This window comes from Rhinoraja longicauda, chromosome 5 (assembly GCF_053455715.1).
Source record: "Rhinoraja longicauda isolate Sanriku21f chromosome 5, sRhiLon1.1, whole genome shotgun sequence".
Lineage (NCBI taxonomy): Eukaryota > Metazoa > Chordata > Chondrichthyes > Rajiformes > Arhynchobatidae > Rhinoraja > Rhinoraja longicauda.
Genome location: NC_135957.1, coordinates 53,651,471 through 53,667,273, shown reverse-complemented (window position 1 = coordinate 53,667,273; position 15,803 = coordinate 53,651,471). Strand labels below are relative to the sequence as shown.

General features: G+C 39.6%; 1 protein-coding gene across 10 annotated transcripts in view; it reads left to right on the top strand.

The window, feature by feature from the left end:
* The window catches only part of LOC144593653 (nuclear receptor coactivator 7-like), a 98,004-nt gene that overhangs the window by 65,306 nt on the left and 16,895 nt on the right, over positions 1-15,803 (top strand). For 9 of the 10 annotated variants that reach the window (XM_078399564.1, XM_078399563.1, XM_078399566.1 and 6 more), the window contains one exon: positions 6,922-7,069. In XM_078399564.1, the coding sequence (XP_078255690.1) occupies positions 6,922-7,069 (148 nt within the window). Of the gene's footprint in view, positions 1-243; positions 383-6,921; positions 7,070-15,803 lie in introns of those variants that run through there. The other variant, XM_078399573.1, reaches the window with a different exon arrangement.

Sequence of the window (15,803 nt, the reverse complement as noted above, 5' to 3'; positions counted from 1 at the left end):
AAATCTTGGAAATGGTTTACTGTACATTACATTTTGAGCAATGCACATGAAAAAGCAGATTTAGTAGCCACGTAGGTGATTAAAATCAGATCAGTATTGTGGTTTTATCAAGATTGTGTTCTTCTGAACATTGGCAGACTGCATTGATTAATAAGCAACTTCTAATGGTCTGCACTGTTCTATGATGAAATATGATTGTACTGGCAAAGATTCAGAAGTTCAATGATTCACCTGGTTGAACTAAGTTGTAGCTCGATGGACAATTCACTGCAGAACTCAAGCTTGGTGTGGCTGTACGAAAACTGTCGCGGCTTGATTCTGTGTTCATATAAATTACAACTTCACTGGAACTTAAAATGGGCCTTGGTTACAGTGTTAGAGAGTAAGTATTATCTTCTCAGAATAAATTTGCATTTATAAATTTGCATTTAAACAAAAGTTCTGATATTTTAAATGTTTGTTATTTAATTTTCTATTGATTGAAAAGATTGCCGAGGGATTTGATTATTTTTTTATTGATAAAACACATTCACACCGCCATCAGATAATTAACTATGAAATACAGCAGCCAAAACATTTTTATTGCAGCTGGCTTATATTGGACCAAGTAACCAAAATGTACACATCTCCAACTGCCTGGTATTTTTTTTAAATATTGAAGAGTGTGGATAAGGCAGTCTCCTTATGCTATCAGCCAACTGGCAGAATCAATTTTAATTCCAGCTGTTCGCTCAACATTCACAGCTTTTAGGTGAAGGAACATACCTCACCAAAAGACAGTAATTACGACATCTGAATCTTTAGCACACTCACAGAATGGACTAATTCAACTATAGTGCACTGTCACAATGGTGAATGCCACAATTGTGAGCATGTTAGCAACCTGGATGGAACTGGATCTGTTTTTGTTCTTTTTCCATGTAACCTGTGACATACCAACTGGATGTGCTCCTTTTCTCTGGTGTGGTCTTTTATAATACGTTAACCTATCTCAAACATAAAGGCAGTTTAAAGGTTTGTACATTTGTATTGAAAATGTGATATTTGGGCAAGGTCTGATATTGGTTGCACATTGGACTGCAGGAACTAACATTGGGATTTGGGATTAGTTAATATCCTTCTCAACAAATTTATTTCAAAAATTGAAATGCTCCATGGTTCTGTAACATGACCATATATTGTCCCCTGGCTTAAATTTACTGAAAGGGAATGCAATTTTATAAGAATTACAAAAGTAACACTGACACTTGAACATGATGATTATTAATCTGTTAACTAAATGGAATTATAAAAGTGACATGGTGTGTTGATCTGAAAAATACTGAATCAGCAAAACCTGGACAGGACATTATTTGACTGTGGCTTTTGTCATTGCATTACGAGTGCAGTGACATTCCCCATCAGGACCTAGTGGAAATTGAAACATTTGTAAATATATTTCAATGCAGAAAGCCATCTCTAAGTAAAAATACTAAATCATATTTGAGTTTTCAGGATAAATGGAATATTGATTAGAAGCTAGTTTTTGTATCAGTGACTTAAGATGAACATTCTAAAACAATTCCAACAGTTGGGTTGTGTTCTCCAATGGAAATGTATTTTTTGAGATTTATATTGCAGAGATTGCATTTGAACCTTCATGCATATTTGGGTTTTGTGGTGTGTTGGGAGGGAATGGGAGCTATTGCTAGGTTGGGGAAATATAGAACAGTGAGGTTATCAGAGAAGTGACCTGCAAAAGTCTATTTCCACGTCAGGTTTCCTCTTACCTGATTGACAGGTCTTTCTGTTGGGTAGCCTGCTTCAGAAGACTAAAATCTTTAGGGAGATAGTAAGTGGTTGGGGTGGGGTGGAAGTGATGGGAGAGATCTTGGGGAGATGACTCCACTGGATGGCGCCACCAACACTGGCTGCCTCGCCAGCAGTCTCTCTGTCCTTTCTACTGTTTTTGTTATTTTAAGTATGTATTAAAAGTATGTTTTAGTGTTTCTTGGTTTGTTTTATGTGGGGGGTAAGGGGGGAAGGAAGAATTGGGGGAAACTTTTTCAATCTCTTACCTCGACGGAGATGCGATTTTTTTCTCCGTATCGTATCTCCGTCCCCACTGTGGCCTAACATCGAGGCGTTGGTGGCCTTTCCTGGAGACCGGCCCGGCGTGGACTTTAACATTGGAGCTTGCAATCCTTTGCTGAGGTTCGACTGTGGAGAGCTCCAACCGCGGGGCCTGTGGACTTCGAGAATCTGGTAAGAAGAGGCCCTCGGGAGCTCCATGCCACAGAGTGTTTCAACCGTCCCGAGGAGTTTTGATCATCCCAACGCGAGGGCTTCGGACAGTCGGCAGCGGCGACTGCGGATGGTTCAACAGCCCTGACCACGGGTAAACAAAGAGGAAGATGATTGAACTTTATTACCTTCCATCACTGTGAGGAATGTGGAATCTGCTGTAGTGGATGTTTATGTTAAATTTTATTTTATGTGGCTGTGTGTCTTGTTACTTTTTACTTAGTATGGCTGTATGGTAATTCAAATTTCACTGGACCTTAATTTGTACATGTGACAATAAATTGATCTTGAAATCTTGAATTTTGAAATTTTGGTGGGTAGTTGGGCCTGAAATGTACACTCTTGCACCACCTATCCCACAAATTGGTGTAAAGATACATAACCCTGCATTGGGTGGATTAAAACTGAATGACCACAAATTTATAAAAAAGGTAACTAATTACTGTCATTAAATAATCTATAGTATTTGAGCTGCTTGGCTGCCTGCCGATGTTGAAATGAAAAGTGGGAGAACTGGGTCTCGTCCTAGATTTCTTTACCTTCTGACATAATTCATATTTTTGACCTGCTATCTATCGCAGTCTAGTTTGTGCAGTGTAAGGGTATGTGTAGACATTTCTGAATAAGAATTTTGAAAGTCTCAACTCACTTTTTGGGAGCTTTAATATCCAGATCACTCAGCCATAGAAGGATAACAGCTTGATGCAGCTGGAAATGTGATTTCATTATGACGTTCCTGCTGTTCTACATAATCTTTAGCTTGTACTGCTTTCTCTCTTGTAGTGTCTGTTATGATGTTTGCTGCAAGCTACAGTGCCCTCCATAATGTTTGGGACAAAGACCCATCATTTATTTGCCTCTGTACTCCACAATTTGAGATTTGTAATAGAAAACACGTGGTTAAAGTGCACAGTCAGATTTTAATAAAGGCCATTTTTATACATTTTTGTTTCACCATGTAAAAATTACAGCTGTGTTTACACATAGTCGTCGTCTCCCCCCCCCCCATTTCAGGGCACCATAATGTTTGGGACACATGGCTTCACAGGTGTTTGTAATTGCTCAGGTGTGTTTAAATGCCTCCTTAATGCAGCTATAAGAGAGCTCTCAGCACCCAGTCTTTCCTCCAGTCTTTCCATCACCTTTGGAAACTTTTATTCTGTTTATCAACATGAGGATCAAAGTTGTGCCAATGAAAGTCAAAGAAGCCATTATGAGACTGAGAAACAAGAATAAAACTGTTAGAGACATCAGCCAAACCTTAGGCTTACCAAAATCAACTGTTTGGAACATCATTTAGAAGAAAGAGAGCACTGGTGAACTTACTAATCGCAAAGGGACTGGCAGGCCAAGGAAGACCTGCACAGCTGATGACAGAAGAATTCTCTATAATATAGAAAAATCCCCAAACACCTGTCCAACAGATCAAAAACACTCTTCAGGAGTCAGGTGTGGAGTTGTCAATGACCACTGTCCACAGAAGACTTCATGAACAGAAATACAGAGGCTACACTGCAAGATGCAATCTACTGGTTAGCCGCAAAAATAGGATGGCCAGGTTACAGTTTGTCAAAAAATACTTAAAAGAGCAACCACAGTTCTGGAAATAGGTCTTGTGGACAGATGAGATGAAGATCAACTTATATCAGAATGATGAAAAGAGCAAAGTATGGTGGAGAGAAGAAACTGCCCAAGATCCAAAGCATACTACCTCATCTGTGAAACACGGTGGTGGGGGTGTTATGGCCTGGGCGTGTATGGCTGCTAAAGGTACTGACTCACTTATCTTCATTGATGATACAACTGCTGATGATGGTAGCATAATGAATTCTGAAGTGTATAGACACATCCTATCTGCTCAAGTTCAAACAAATGCCTCAAAACATTGGCCGGCGGTTCATTCTACAGCAAGACAATGATCCCAAACATACTGCTAAAGCAACAAAGCAGTTTTTCAAAGCTAAAAAATGGTCAATTCTTGAGTGGCCAAGTCAATCACCTGATCTGAACCTAATTGAGCATGCCTTTTAATATGCTGAAGAGGAAACTGAAGCGGACTAGCCCCCAAAGCAAGCATAAGCTCAAGATGGCTGCAATACAGGCCTGGCAGAGCATCACCAGAGAAGACACCCAACAACTGGTGGTCCATGAATCACAGACTTCAAGCAGTCATTGCAAGCAAAGGATATGCAACTAAACATGACTACTTTCATTTACATGACATTGGTGTGTCCCAAACATGGTGCCCTGAAATGGGGGGACTATGTATAAACACTGCTGTAATTTCTGCATGGTGAATCAAAATGTATAAAAATGGCTTTTATTAAAATCTGACAATGTGCACTTTAACCACATGTGATTTGTTTTCTATTACAAATCTTGAATTGTAGAGTACAGAGGCAAATAAATAAATGATGGGTCTTTGTCCCAAACATTATGGAGGGCACTGTATTCCCAATGCCAGAGTCCAGTGAAGAACCAGCTACTGGCTGTTGTCAGCATGACTTTGGTCTATGCGCATCAATTTCTATTCTTTATCTCATCATCTTTGTGCAGACTTTGTTATTTGTGCAAAACTTTGGCAGAATATCCAAAAGAAATGGTTTGGTTGATTCTTAATTGTATCCTCAGTTGAGGACAATTAGGGACAGATAGTAAATGCTTGCCCAGCTAGTGAGTCCACAGCCTAATGATAAATAATATAAAAATGGAAAAGAAAACGGCCTGGACAATAAATCTGCAAAAATATTGAAAATAGTAAACCAGACAGTGGCATACAGCATAATGGGGAAAAGGACATTTTGCCCATTGCATTGGGCAAAACCCATATAGTTTTTTAGATAAAAGGGTAGTTTGTTTAAGGTGCCAGTTATCAAAACTTGCATCAGCAGTCACTTAACTTTGGTTCTGCTTAAAATAGTCCGAAACAGACTGAAGCCAAAGATAAGCACTTTAGTACAAGTTGGATTCACATCTAGAGAAAGCACTGCAGGAGAAATTTGCAGTCTTGGTTTTTGTCTGTTACTCTGACCAGCAAATCGAAAAGTATACCTACTAATGTAGGGTAGGGGGCAGTATTTTCTCAGGATAGGATGTTTTCAAAATGGTTACATTTAAGGTTTGAAAATATTTTCCATATCGATGGTATTCAGTCACGCATATGGGCGGTGAGAAGTCGTGTCTGTATGTGGGAGGTCGTGTCTCATGAATCTTTATTTTTTGAAGATGTGACCAAAAAGGTTGATGAGTGCAGAGTTGCAGAAATATATATGGATTTCAGCAATGGCATTTGACAAAGTTCCGCTTTGTAGGCTGCTCTGGAAGGTTAGATCACGGGATCCAAGGAGAGATAGTTGAATGGATAGAAAATTGGCTTCATGGAAGGAAACAGAGGGTGATGGTGGAAGGCTGTTCTTCGGACTGGAGGTTTATGACGTAATGTGTCTCAGTTTTAGTATTTAGTTTTAGGGATACAGCATGGAAACAGGCCCTTCGGCCCACTGAGTACGCACTGACCAGCGATCCCTGCACACTAATACCATTCTACCCACACTAGGGACAATTTCAATTTATACCTAGATAATTAACTTACAAACCTGGACGTCTGGAGAGTGGGAGGAAATCTCAGAGAAAACCCACGCAGGTCACAGGGAGAATGTATAACTCCATACAGACAAGCACCCTTAGTCAGGATCGAACCCGGGTCTCTGACGCTGTAAGGCAGCAACTCTACCGCTACACCACCGTGCTGCCCTCCGGGTTTGGTGCTGGGCCCATTACTCTTTGCAATCTATATCAATGATTTGGATGAGAACGTACGAGGCTGCGCCATGAAATTGAATCATACTATTGATTAGTTCACTTTTATCTTTATAGTTTGTACATTATACGTTGTACATTATAGTTACATATTTATGTGGAAGCGTGATGCTTGTATTTGAAAGAAAAATTAGCTTTAAATGTAGTGAGCATTTATTTGCTTTGTGCGAACAAATGTTTTCTAATACTGCTAATTTTGATATTTTAAAAGTTTCCTTTTTTGACAAAGTATTTTTCCCTCACTATTTTAGTTAGATTAAACCCTTCATTTTTGACAAATGCTTATGAACCCTAATATCTAATAACGTCTGTGTCTGATATTTCTATGTGGGGTGATGCTTAACCGTACATGTTTTTGGGAGCCCTTGTTGTAACTGCTTCACAGAACAGATCTAAACATGCTTGTGAGTGTAGCCAGTGTGCAACATGTAACATGAGTATAATTTTGTTTTTGGTTTCTCAGAAGTCAGAGCAATCAGAAAAACATTTAAACATTTAACTAAAAAGTTAAACTAGGGACAATTCCCACAGGCCATCAGGACTGTCAACTTTTATAACCCCAGAGACTAAATTTTTGTCGACACTAATAGTAACTTATTAACTTTATTTATATGCTGTAACTGTAATTCTTTTTGTGCACAACCCGCAGGCATTGCCACTTTCATTTCACTGCACATCGTGTATGTGTATGTGACAAATAAATTTGACTTGACTTGACTTAAAAAGCATTTAAAGGTTAACAATGTTGATCTTTATTGTAACCTTCATTAACACTTTCTTCCTTATTCTCTCTGCCACCCATTTTATTCTGCAATCCAGGGTAGACCACCTCTATGCATTCTTTGTTCAATGGTCACCTGAAGTATATGGGAAAGATGCGAAAGATCAGGGTTTTATGGTGGTGAAAAAGGATGAACTGGAAGTGATCGACAATTTCTTCAGTGATCCAGTTACTAAAAGTTGGGAGGTAAGTTATATTATATAATTTTAACACTTGTGCAATATCTGCAAATCCTGAAGGATTATGGTTATACCCAGTTGACATTCTTTGAAGTAATTTCAAATTATAGATCATGAAAGCATAAGAAGTAGCTGGAGTAGGACATCTGAGTCTTCAGGTTTGCTCCACCATTCATTAAGATCATAACTGATCTAACTTAGATCTACATATGTCCTGTTTGCCTAATCTATTAATATTTGTTGTGAATGGCCACAATGTATCAGTCTTCATACCCCTTTTGGAAGTAAAGATTCACCATCTGCTGAGTGAAATTTCTCCTCTTCTCAGTTCCCAATGGTTTACTGCCGATTCTGGAACTGTAACCCCTGCTCCTAGATTTACAAGTGAGCGGAAACATCCTCCCTGCATTTAGCCTGTCTACCCTTTGAAAAATATAGTATGGTTTTTTGAAATCTCAACTCATTCGCCACTCTGGGAAAAAAAACACCTCAATCACATGCTTTACCTGCATGCTGGCCTTTTAGTAAGTTGGGTACACGGTGAAGTTACTGATAGCAGTTTCCAGCTTTATTTGTGGTTAAAATGTCAATAATGAAAGCGGAGAATTGGAAGTCCCCTTGAGCCAATGTGCATATCCATGAAACTGGTTTTCCACTGTAGGAATAAGTAATATAAATTCTCTAGTGGGTATCTAATCTCATGCAACAGTGGTGTAAGTTTAATATTAAGTTTGATTTTGAGCAGAAACCTGATAAGGTTTTAGAGTTGCACAGGCAATCTCATAAGATGAAGCAAGGCAATAAAATAAATCAACAGTTGCTATATAAAAAGTAAATGCAGTTGATGTGATGAGTTTGAGAAGTTAACAGAGCTTGGAGGGCATCCAAAATGGGAGACTTTTACTTTTGAAAGGAGAGCAAGTCCAAGCTTGCTGTCATGTGTTATTCATATTACATTTGTGCATTGAATGATATAATTCCAAAGTGTTTTGTTTAGCAACTTCAACTCTATTTTGCTGTCTCCGCTCTTATTGAGTTCAATTTCTAGTACAATGCAGCAAATTCTTGAGCAAGTTGCTGAAATTTCTCCCCCGCCTCTATCACGATCAAATAAAATATTATCTACAGATTTTTGTTTTAAAGAACAATAAATGCGGATACTCCATTGTTAGAATCTCGAGTTTGCAGCAATTGGGATCAACAGGACTATTACCAAATAATTTGAATGTAGGAGGAGAGCAAAATCACATAATTAATGATTTAATTAGAGAGAAGGAAGGTTAATGTATTCAATTCACTTCACAAAATGCTGGAGTAACTCAGCAGGTCAGGCAGCATCTCAGGAGAGAAGGAATGGGTGATGTTTTGGGTCGAGACCCTTCTTCAGACCCAAAACGTCACCCATTCCTTCTCTCCTGAGATGCTGCCTGACCTGCTGTGTTATTCCAGCATTTTGTGAAATAAATACCTTCGATTTGTACCAGCATCTGCAGTTATTTTCTTACACTTAATGTATTCAATATCATTTTGATTTGATAGCCTGGAGAAACAAAATAATCTATCTTGGATTAACAAGTTGGTACAGTCTCGTGTGACAAATTCATCTCTGTCTGATCAGGTTGGATGAACCTACCAGTCTGGAATTTACGAGAGAAGGACAAGTCATGGTTTGCCTGGTTAGGTGTTTCCTACAACCCTTCCGCTCAAAGCATATTTGCTCTTGGGTTCCATAAAGTATGACCAACAGTCCTTAAACCAATGCGATTTGAGGATTGTTAAAGATTTTGAATTATTGTAGGCACATTTAATATCAAATCAGTTATGGAAATGAAGCAAAATGTAAAGGAAGACAGCATTAAAGAGTTCAGAAAAGAAAAGTAAGTGGAAGGAAGAGACACCACACTTAATAGTACAACTACTAGGGTGGGGAGAGATGGAGAGAGAGGGGATGCAAGTCAAAGAAATCAATATTCAAACCACTGGGTTGTAAGCTGCCCAGTCTGTAACTCGTTTTCTCCTGGCCCACACAGCTAATAATGGCCTGTTTCCTTTCTCATCATTAATATGTTGCATATTCAAACTTCATTCATTTGTTCTGTATCTCTCAATATCACTATCAATAATAATAATAATAATAATAATTCATTTATTTTATATAGCGCCTTATCGCATGCTCAAAGCGCTTTACAAAAACAATTAACATAGAAACAAACAGACAAACTATCCTGACGGAATATCTCTTGTTTCCCTTTCCCCTGACTCAGTCTGAAGGTCTCGACCCCAAACGTCACCTATTCTTTTTTTCCAGAGCCGCTGACCCAGTTACTCCAGCCTTTTGCATCTATTTTCATTTTACACTTCTTTCTTGGTTTTGTTCATCTAATACCTCCTTTTAGTTCTCTTTATGACTTATTATGTTTAGTTAAAACATTTTTTAAATTTGGATATTTAAAAAAATAGCCCTATTATTTGGGATTATAATTTTCCTTTGACTCATTCAAGGTGCAGTATGATGGATAGGTCCCTGTTTTTTGTTTTTGTTTTATAGTCACAAACAAATTTAAAAAAACTCCCCAAATGTCAGTAGCTATTGTACATGTAGGGTAGAGTACATGTAGATCATTATCACAATGTATTCATCTGAAGCTGGAAAAAAAAACTTCATGAGGTTTGATATGAAAAAAACATTTTCCAGTGGAAATTATTTCGTTTCCATGTTGCTGATGTTGTAGTTGGTGAGTGACTGCAGCTGACAAGAGTTTTTCTAAATGTACAGTGCCCTCCATAATGTTTGGGGCAAAGACTCATCCTTTATTTATTTGCCTCTGTACTCCACAATTTGAGATTTGTAAAAGGAAAAATCACATGTGGTTAAAGTGCACATTGTCAGATTTTAATAAAGGCCATTTTTATACATTTTGGTTTCACCATGTAGAAATTACAGCTGTGTTTATACATCGTTTCTCCCATTTCAGGGCACCATAATGTTTGGGACACATGGCTTCATAGGCGTTGGTAATTGCTCACGTGTGTTTAATTGCCTCCTTAATGCAGGTATAAGCGCTCTCAGTATCTGGTCTTTCCTCCTGTCTTTCCGTCACCTTTGGAAATTTTTATTGCTGTTTATTTACATGAGGACCAAAGTTGTGCCAATGAAAGTCAAAGAAGCCATTATGAGACTGAGAAACAAGAATACAACTGTTAGAGACATCAGCCAAACCTTAGGCTTACCAAAATCAACTGTTTAGAAGAAAGAAAGCACTGGTGAGCTTACTAATCGCAAAGGGACTGGCAGGCCGAGGAAGACCTCCATAGCTGATGACAGAAGAATTCTCTCTATAATAAAGAAAAATCCCCAAACACCTGTCCGGCAGAACAGAAACACTCTTCAGGAGTCAGGTGTGGATTTATCAATGTCCGCAGGGACATAGACGGGCTGCACGGTGGCGCGGAGGTAGAATTGCTGCCTGACAGCGCATGCAGCGCCGGAGACTCGGGTTCGATCCTGACTACGGGCGCCGTCTGTACGGAGTTTGTACGTTCTCCCCGTGACCTGCGTGGGTTTTCTCCGAGATCTTCGGTTTCCTCCCACACTCCAAAGACATACAGAGTATGTAGGTTAATTGGCTGGGCAAATGTAAAAAACATAGTCCCTAGTGTGTGTAGGATAGTGTTAATGTGCGGGGATCACTGGGCGGCGCGGACCCGGTGGGCCGAAGGGCCTGTTTCCGCGCTGTATCTCTAAATCTAAAAAAATCTAAAAAAATACTTCATAAACAGAAATACAGAGGCTGCACTGCAAGATACAAGCCACTGGTTAGCCGCAAAAATAGGATGGCCAGGTTACAGTTTGCCAAGAAGTACTTAAAAGAACAACCATAGTTCTGGAAAAAGGTCTTGTGGACAAAGATTAACTTCTATCAGAGTGATGGCAAGAGCAAATTATGGAGGAGAGAAGGAAATGCCCAAGATCAAAGCATGAATCGCAGACTTCAAGCAGTCATTGCATGCAAAAGATATGCAACAAAATACTAAACATGACTACTTTCATTTACATAACATTGCTGTGTCCCAAACATTATAGTGCCCTGAAATGGGGGGACTATGTATAAACACTGCTGTAATTTCTACATGGTGAAATCAAAATGTATAAAAATGGCCTTTAAAATCTGACAATCTGCGCTTTAACCACATGTGATTTTTTTCTATTACAAATCTCAAATTGAGGAGTAGACGCAAATAAATAAATGATGGGTCTTTGTCCCAAGCATTATGAAGGGCACTGTATCTAAGTAGTTTGAGTGGGAGAAAACTGATGATTTTCACTAGGCTGATCTGAATCAACTTCCATTCCACCACTTTTGCAATGCAGGAAATACAACAGCCACTTTGACACTTAAGTACAATTTGATATTTACTAAATGGTCTGTTATATATCTGGGAGAAATGTTGGAAAGGGTGAGAAAATTCTCCAAACCCTGAAAATGTGACTGCAGTCATTCAGCGTGAAAACTGGCCCTTCGAGTCTACACCAACCATCAAGCATCCATTTACATCAATCCTCTACGAATCCCATTTTATTTATCCCATATTCTCTTCTGCTTCCCTGTCGGTTTCTGCTCATTCACTATGACTATGTCTAATTTATGTTGGCTAGTTAATCTCGCATTGTATGGCTTTAGCTTGTGGAAGGAAACTAGCAAGTGGAGAAACCCACACTGTCACAAAATGCTGACTAATCTCTCATCGAAAAGATTGTATAGAATCCTCTACATTAACCTTGATGTGTTCCTCTAAGTGATCCATCATCCAGATGTCACTAAGGATTATGGGCTTTAAGGTCTTAAGCCTCTTAACCCATGATGAACATTGTAAATAATTATAGGACTAAATGTCCTTTCTTCCCCACCAGTCTTTTTCTATTTTTGCTTCAGTTTTGAAAACTATTTGCAAATTAAAAGTTATATTGGTCCCTGTCACATTTGTTACCATCACCAGACGTTTTAATAGTCATAGTTTTTTTTGTGGAAAAAAAGCTTCTTCTCAAAGCTTCAACTGTTTACAGATGACAGGGTAAATGTGTTGCTTAAACCACTATTTGCTGAGCCCAAAACATTCAAGTTTCCCAAATCTGGCAGTTTTTGATTCCAAAGTATACATGGAATTTCAACATTTAATTTAGGCTGATTCATTTGACACTGTCATTGTGGAATTTAGCAAGTTAAGATGGCTGCGCGTGTTCACTGTATAGGATCCGTTTAAGTTTTAGAAGAATGGGAGGAATTTGGCTTGGTGTATCAACTGACATTCATCCTGCAGTCAGCCCCACTAAGCAGCAAGATTTTTGTTCAACATATGTGGCAGTGCCCCCTCCCTTGAATGCCACTCTGACTCCTTTCACTGGCTGACAGGTCAGGAGAAGCCAAGCCCCAAAATCAATGGTAACGGCTGAGTCCAATTAGCTGGCATTCGATTGGCCATCTGAAACTCGTCCGTCTACTCCTTATAAAACCCAAGCTGTCCAGCCAGAGGAGAGGAGGAAGAGAGTGAGCGAAGAAGCAGAAGAGGAGAAAGAAAGCAAAGAAGGAGGAAGAAAGAAGAGAGAGAGGAAAGGAGAGAAAGTGGGGTAACTCCCTGCTAGCGAGCTTCTGGGACAAACCTAAGACCACTGGCGGGAAGAAGCCCTAGACTGTCAGTGTTTTTATTGAGATTTGAGTGGCCGGGGCAAGCCTGAGATGCCAATGTCTCTTCCTGCCCATAGACTATGAGGGACTGCGGTTACACAGAGACAAAGACTGAGCCGCCAGGATAATCCAGAGACTGCCAGCACCCTCTCTTCAAGCATCAACGCTGCCACCAGGATAAGACTGCCAGCGCCTCCTCTCGAGTAAAGCGTGAACTGCAGGGAGAAACCTGAGATTGCCTGCACCGCTGCACATGCGCCCTGACTGCCCCCATGCGATCCTGGCCTTTCTTGCCTCTGTAAATAAAGCACATCACATGGGTTTACCCTACTGCGAGTGTTGATGTGGTCACTGGAAACCCCAGCATAATCCCTGATGCCACGCATAGCACAGAGATTAGCTTTGCCGATTTGCACTTCTGGGACCTTGGTAGGATCCCCAGATGAAAGTGGGCTGTGGGGAGTATTCCCTGTGATTGCATGCGTTTCCCTGTGTACTCTGGTTTTCTCCAGTCATGCTATGTTGATTAGCCACTGTAAATTGCCTCTTATATAGGTGGATGGCAGGAGAGTTTGGGAGTGAAGTTTGATGGGAGAGAATGAGTTTCAAGGTAGCAATTGGAAAATGAAATTGATAGGATTAATCTGAAGCCGAGCATAAATTTGATGAGATGAAAGGCCTCTGTTGGAAGAAAGATGAAATAATGTGTAAAGAAAAAGAGAGATTAATTACTTAATTTTCTCCCACAATTGACTTTGTTCTGGAGGAACTTTGGGGAACTCGATATAAATGCAGATTCTCTGTATTGAAACTAATGTGGTGCTCAGATTTCTAATGGTCGATTTTCAATCAATGAGCAAGCCAATATTCAGGTCAAAATATAAACTTGTTATTTTATCTTGCCGCCTGTTTTACTAATTTCTTCCAATTCTTTTGGCTTTTAAGTAGAAACATTTTGGGGCTTTTGCTGGCTGAATTACTTTGCTTGTTTCAGCCTTTTTAGATCTGTTTGAAATGGTGAAAAAAAACTGGCTGTGCTCCAATTCTGTTCTGACGCTGCGTTAGGAATTTTCCATCTGGAAGATAAAGATAAAACTTAACAGTTGGAATTTTTTTTTAAACCTGACAATAGCGCTGATTATTTAGTAACAGTATATCATTCAAGTTGCGAAGATGTGGCAAGAATCTTTAGTTTGTTTTCTGCCCCATTACGGGAAGGGAGTGGAGGTTTACTGGAATGCTGCCTCAATTAGCTACAAGGAGAGGTTGGATAATCTTGGGATTGTTTTCGCCAGAACGCCTAAGGTTGAGGGTAGACCTGATAAAACTTGTTTTTCTTTCTTTCCCAGTTTTGACCAAAATCCTGGCTCTGAAGTGTTTTGTAATATTCATTCCAAATCTGTGACCTGACCTGTTGAGTACTTTTCTCACTTTCTGTTTCTATTTCAGATCTTCTGCATCAGCAATCTTTTAATTTTTTTACAACCAATTTATATAGCACTGAGAAAAACTGGCAAATAACATTTGCGTCAAATCTAATACAATCTCTTTATAAAATGGCCAATGGCATTTTGGTTCTAACTGGTTCTGAAACTTAGCAAATGTCGTTTCAGAGCTTTTGCATTCAAAAATCCCACTAATTGACATTGTTTTAATTATGACATTCATTAAGACATTTCTTTACATTTTTATTACATCAGCCGTGCTAGTCTTGTTTCTGTACTTCTGCTTTTAATTGGATTAGGAAATAGTGGGGTTGCACCAAACCTATTGGATTTTTAAACGTAGGTTCAAGGATGATGTGCTTCCACTCCAGTTTTATGGGTCCTGAAATTGCTGATGAAGACTGTGGGGAAATCGTATACACTCCTACGGATGAGGCAGGAGGTACCTGATGGTATGCATGAGGCAGATGGTGCACTCCTGCCATGTACATGGAGCCTCATCTGAATGTTCCTCCTCGACAGGGATTTTGGGCCAGAGATTCACAGGAGTTTGTTGCTTTTTTTCCCACGGTGGCCTTGTGTACTACTGAATCGTTTCCCCAGTTCATCTGGAAAACTTTGCCCTTTACAGAGTTGGGAATATTGTGTCAGAAGTTGATGTGTATGCAAGCGATGTGGACTGCTCGATGTAGACAACTGAGTATAATTAAGGGCCTTAACATTGGGATGTTCACCTGGGGGAGGACACTAACATTGTTTTGCTTATCCTTTCATTGAATTGAATTTGGAGGATATTATAGAGCCAACAATAGTGGTATCTTTCCAGTGCCATGAGTTTGCCGCACATCTTCCAGAACACAGATTATATAGAAGGGCAGAGATCACTGTTTTGTGCCAGCTCTCAGGTCTTTTTGGGCTGTACATTACTCTTTTGGACAACAAATAATCAGTCTAAAAATTAGCAGAGGAAAAAAGTGCTTGCTTGCCCTTGCTGTTCAATGTTGCTGGCTAGTGAGGTGATAGTAATTTAAAACTAATTTAAGAGCAGGGAGCCCAAGCTTGGCCAACAGTTGAAATTCATGCACATCCTGACAATATTTGAGGATGTGACATCTCCAGTTAAGTTAAGTGCTTTGCCTATTTTATCAAATCATTTTTATTTGACTGAATCTGCTGGTTGGCAGGGAAGTATCTCCTACCTCCTTCACATTGATACTATCCTGCATCTCTACTCGTTTTTTCTGCATATTCAGCCTCAGCTGGTATTCTGCCTTTGGAGTACATGATCGGAGAAGAGTTTCTGCATCCGCTGTCTTGGCTGCCATTGATCAGATCCGAGTAAAACCCCTGTTAAAATTAACGCTGACTGTCACATTGGGAATCTTTAGATTTTAAACCAGAGCTGGGTTATACTGAATCTGCTGTGGCAGGTTTAGACAATAGACAATAGGTGCAGGAGTAGGCCATTCAGCCCTTCGAGCCAGCACCACCATTCAATGTGATCATGGCTGATCATTCTCAATCAGTACCCCATTCCTGCCTTCTCCCCATACCTCCTGACTCTGCTATCTTTAAGAGCTCTATCTAGCTCTCTCTTGAAAGCATCCAGAGA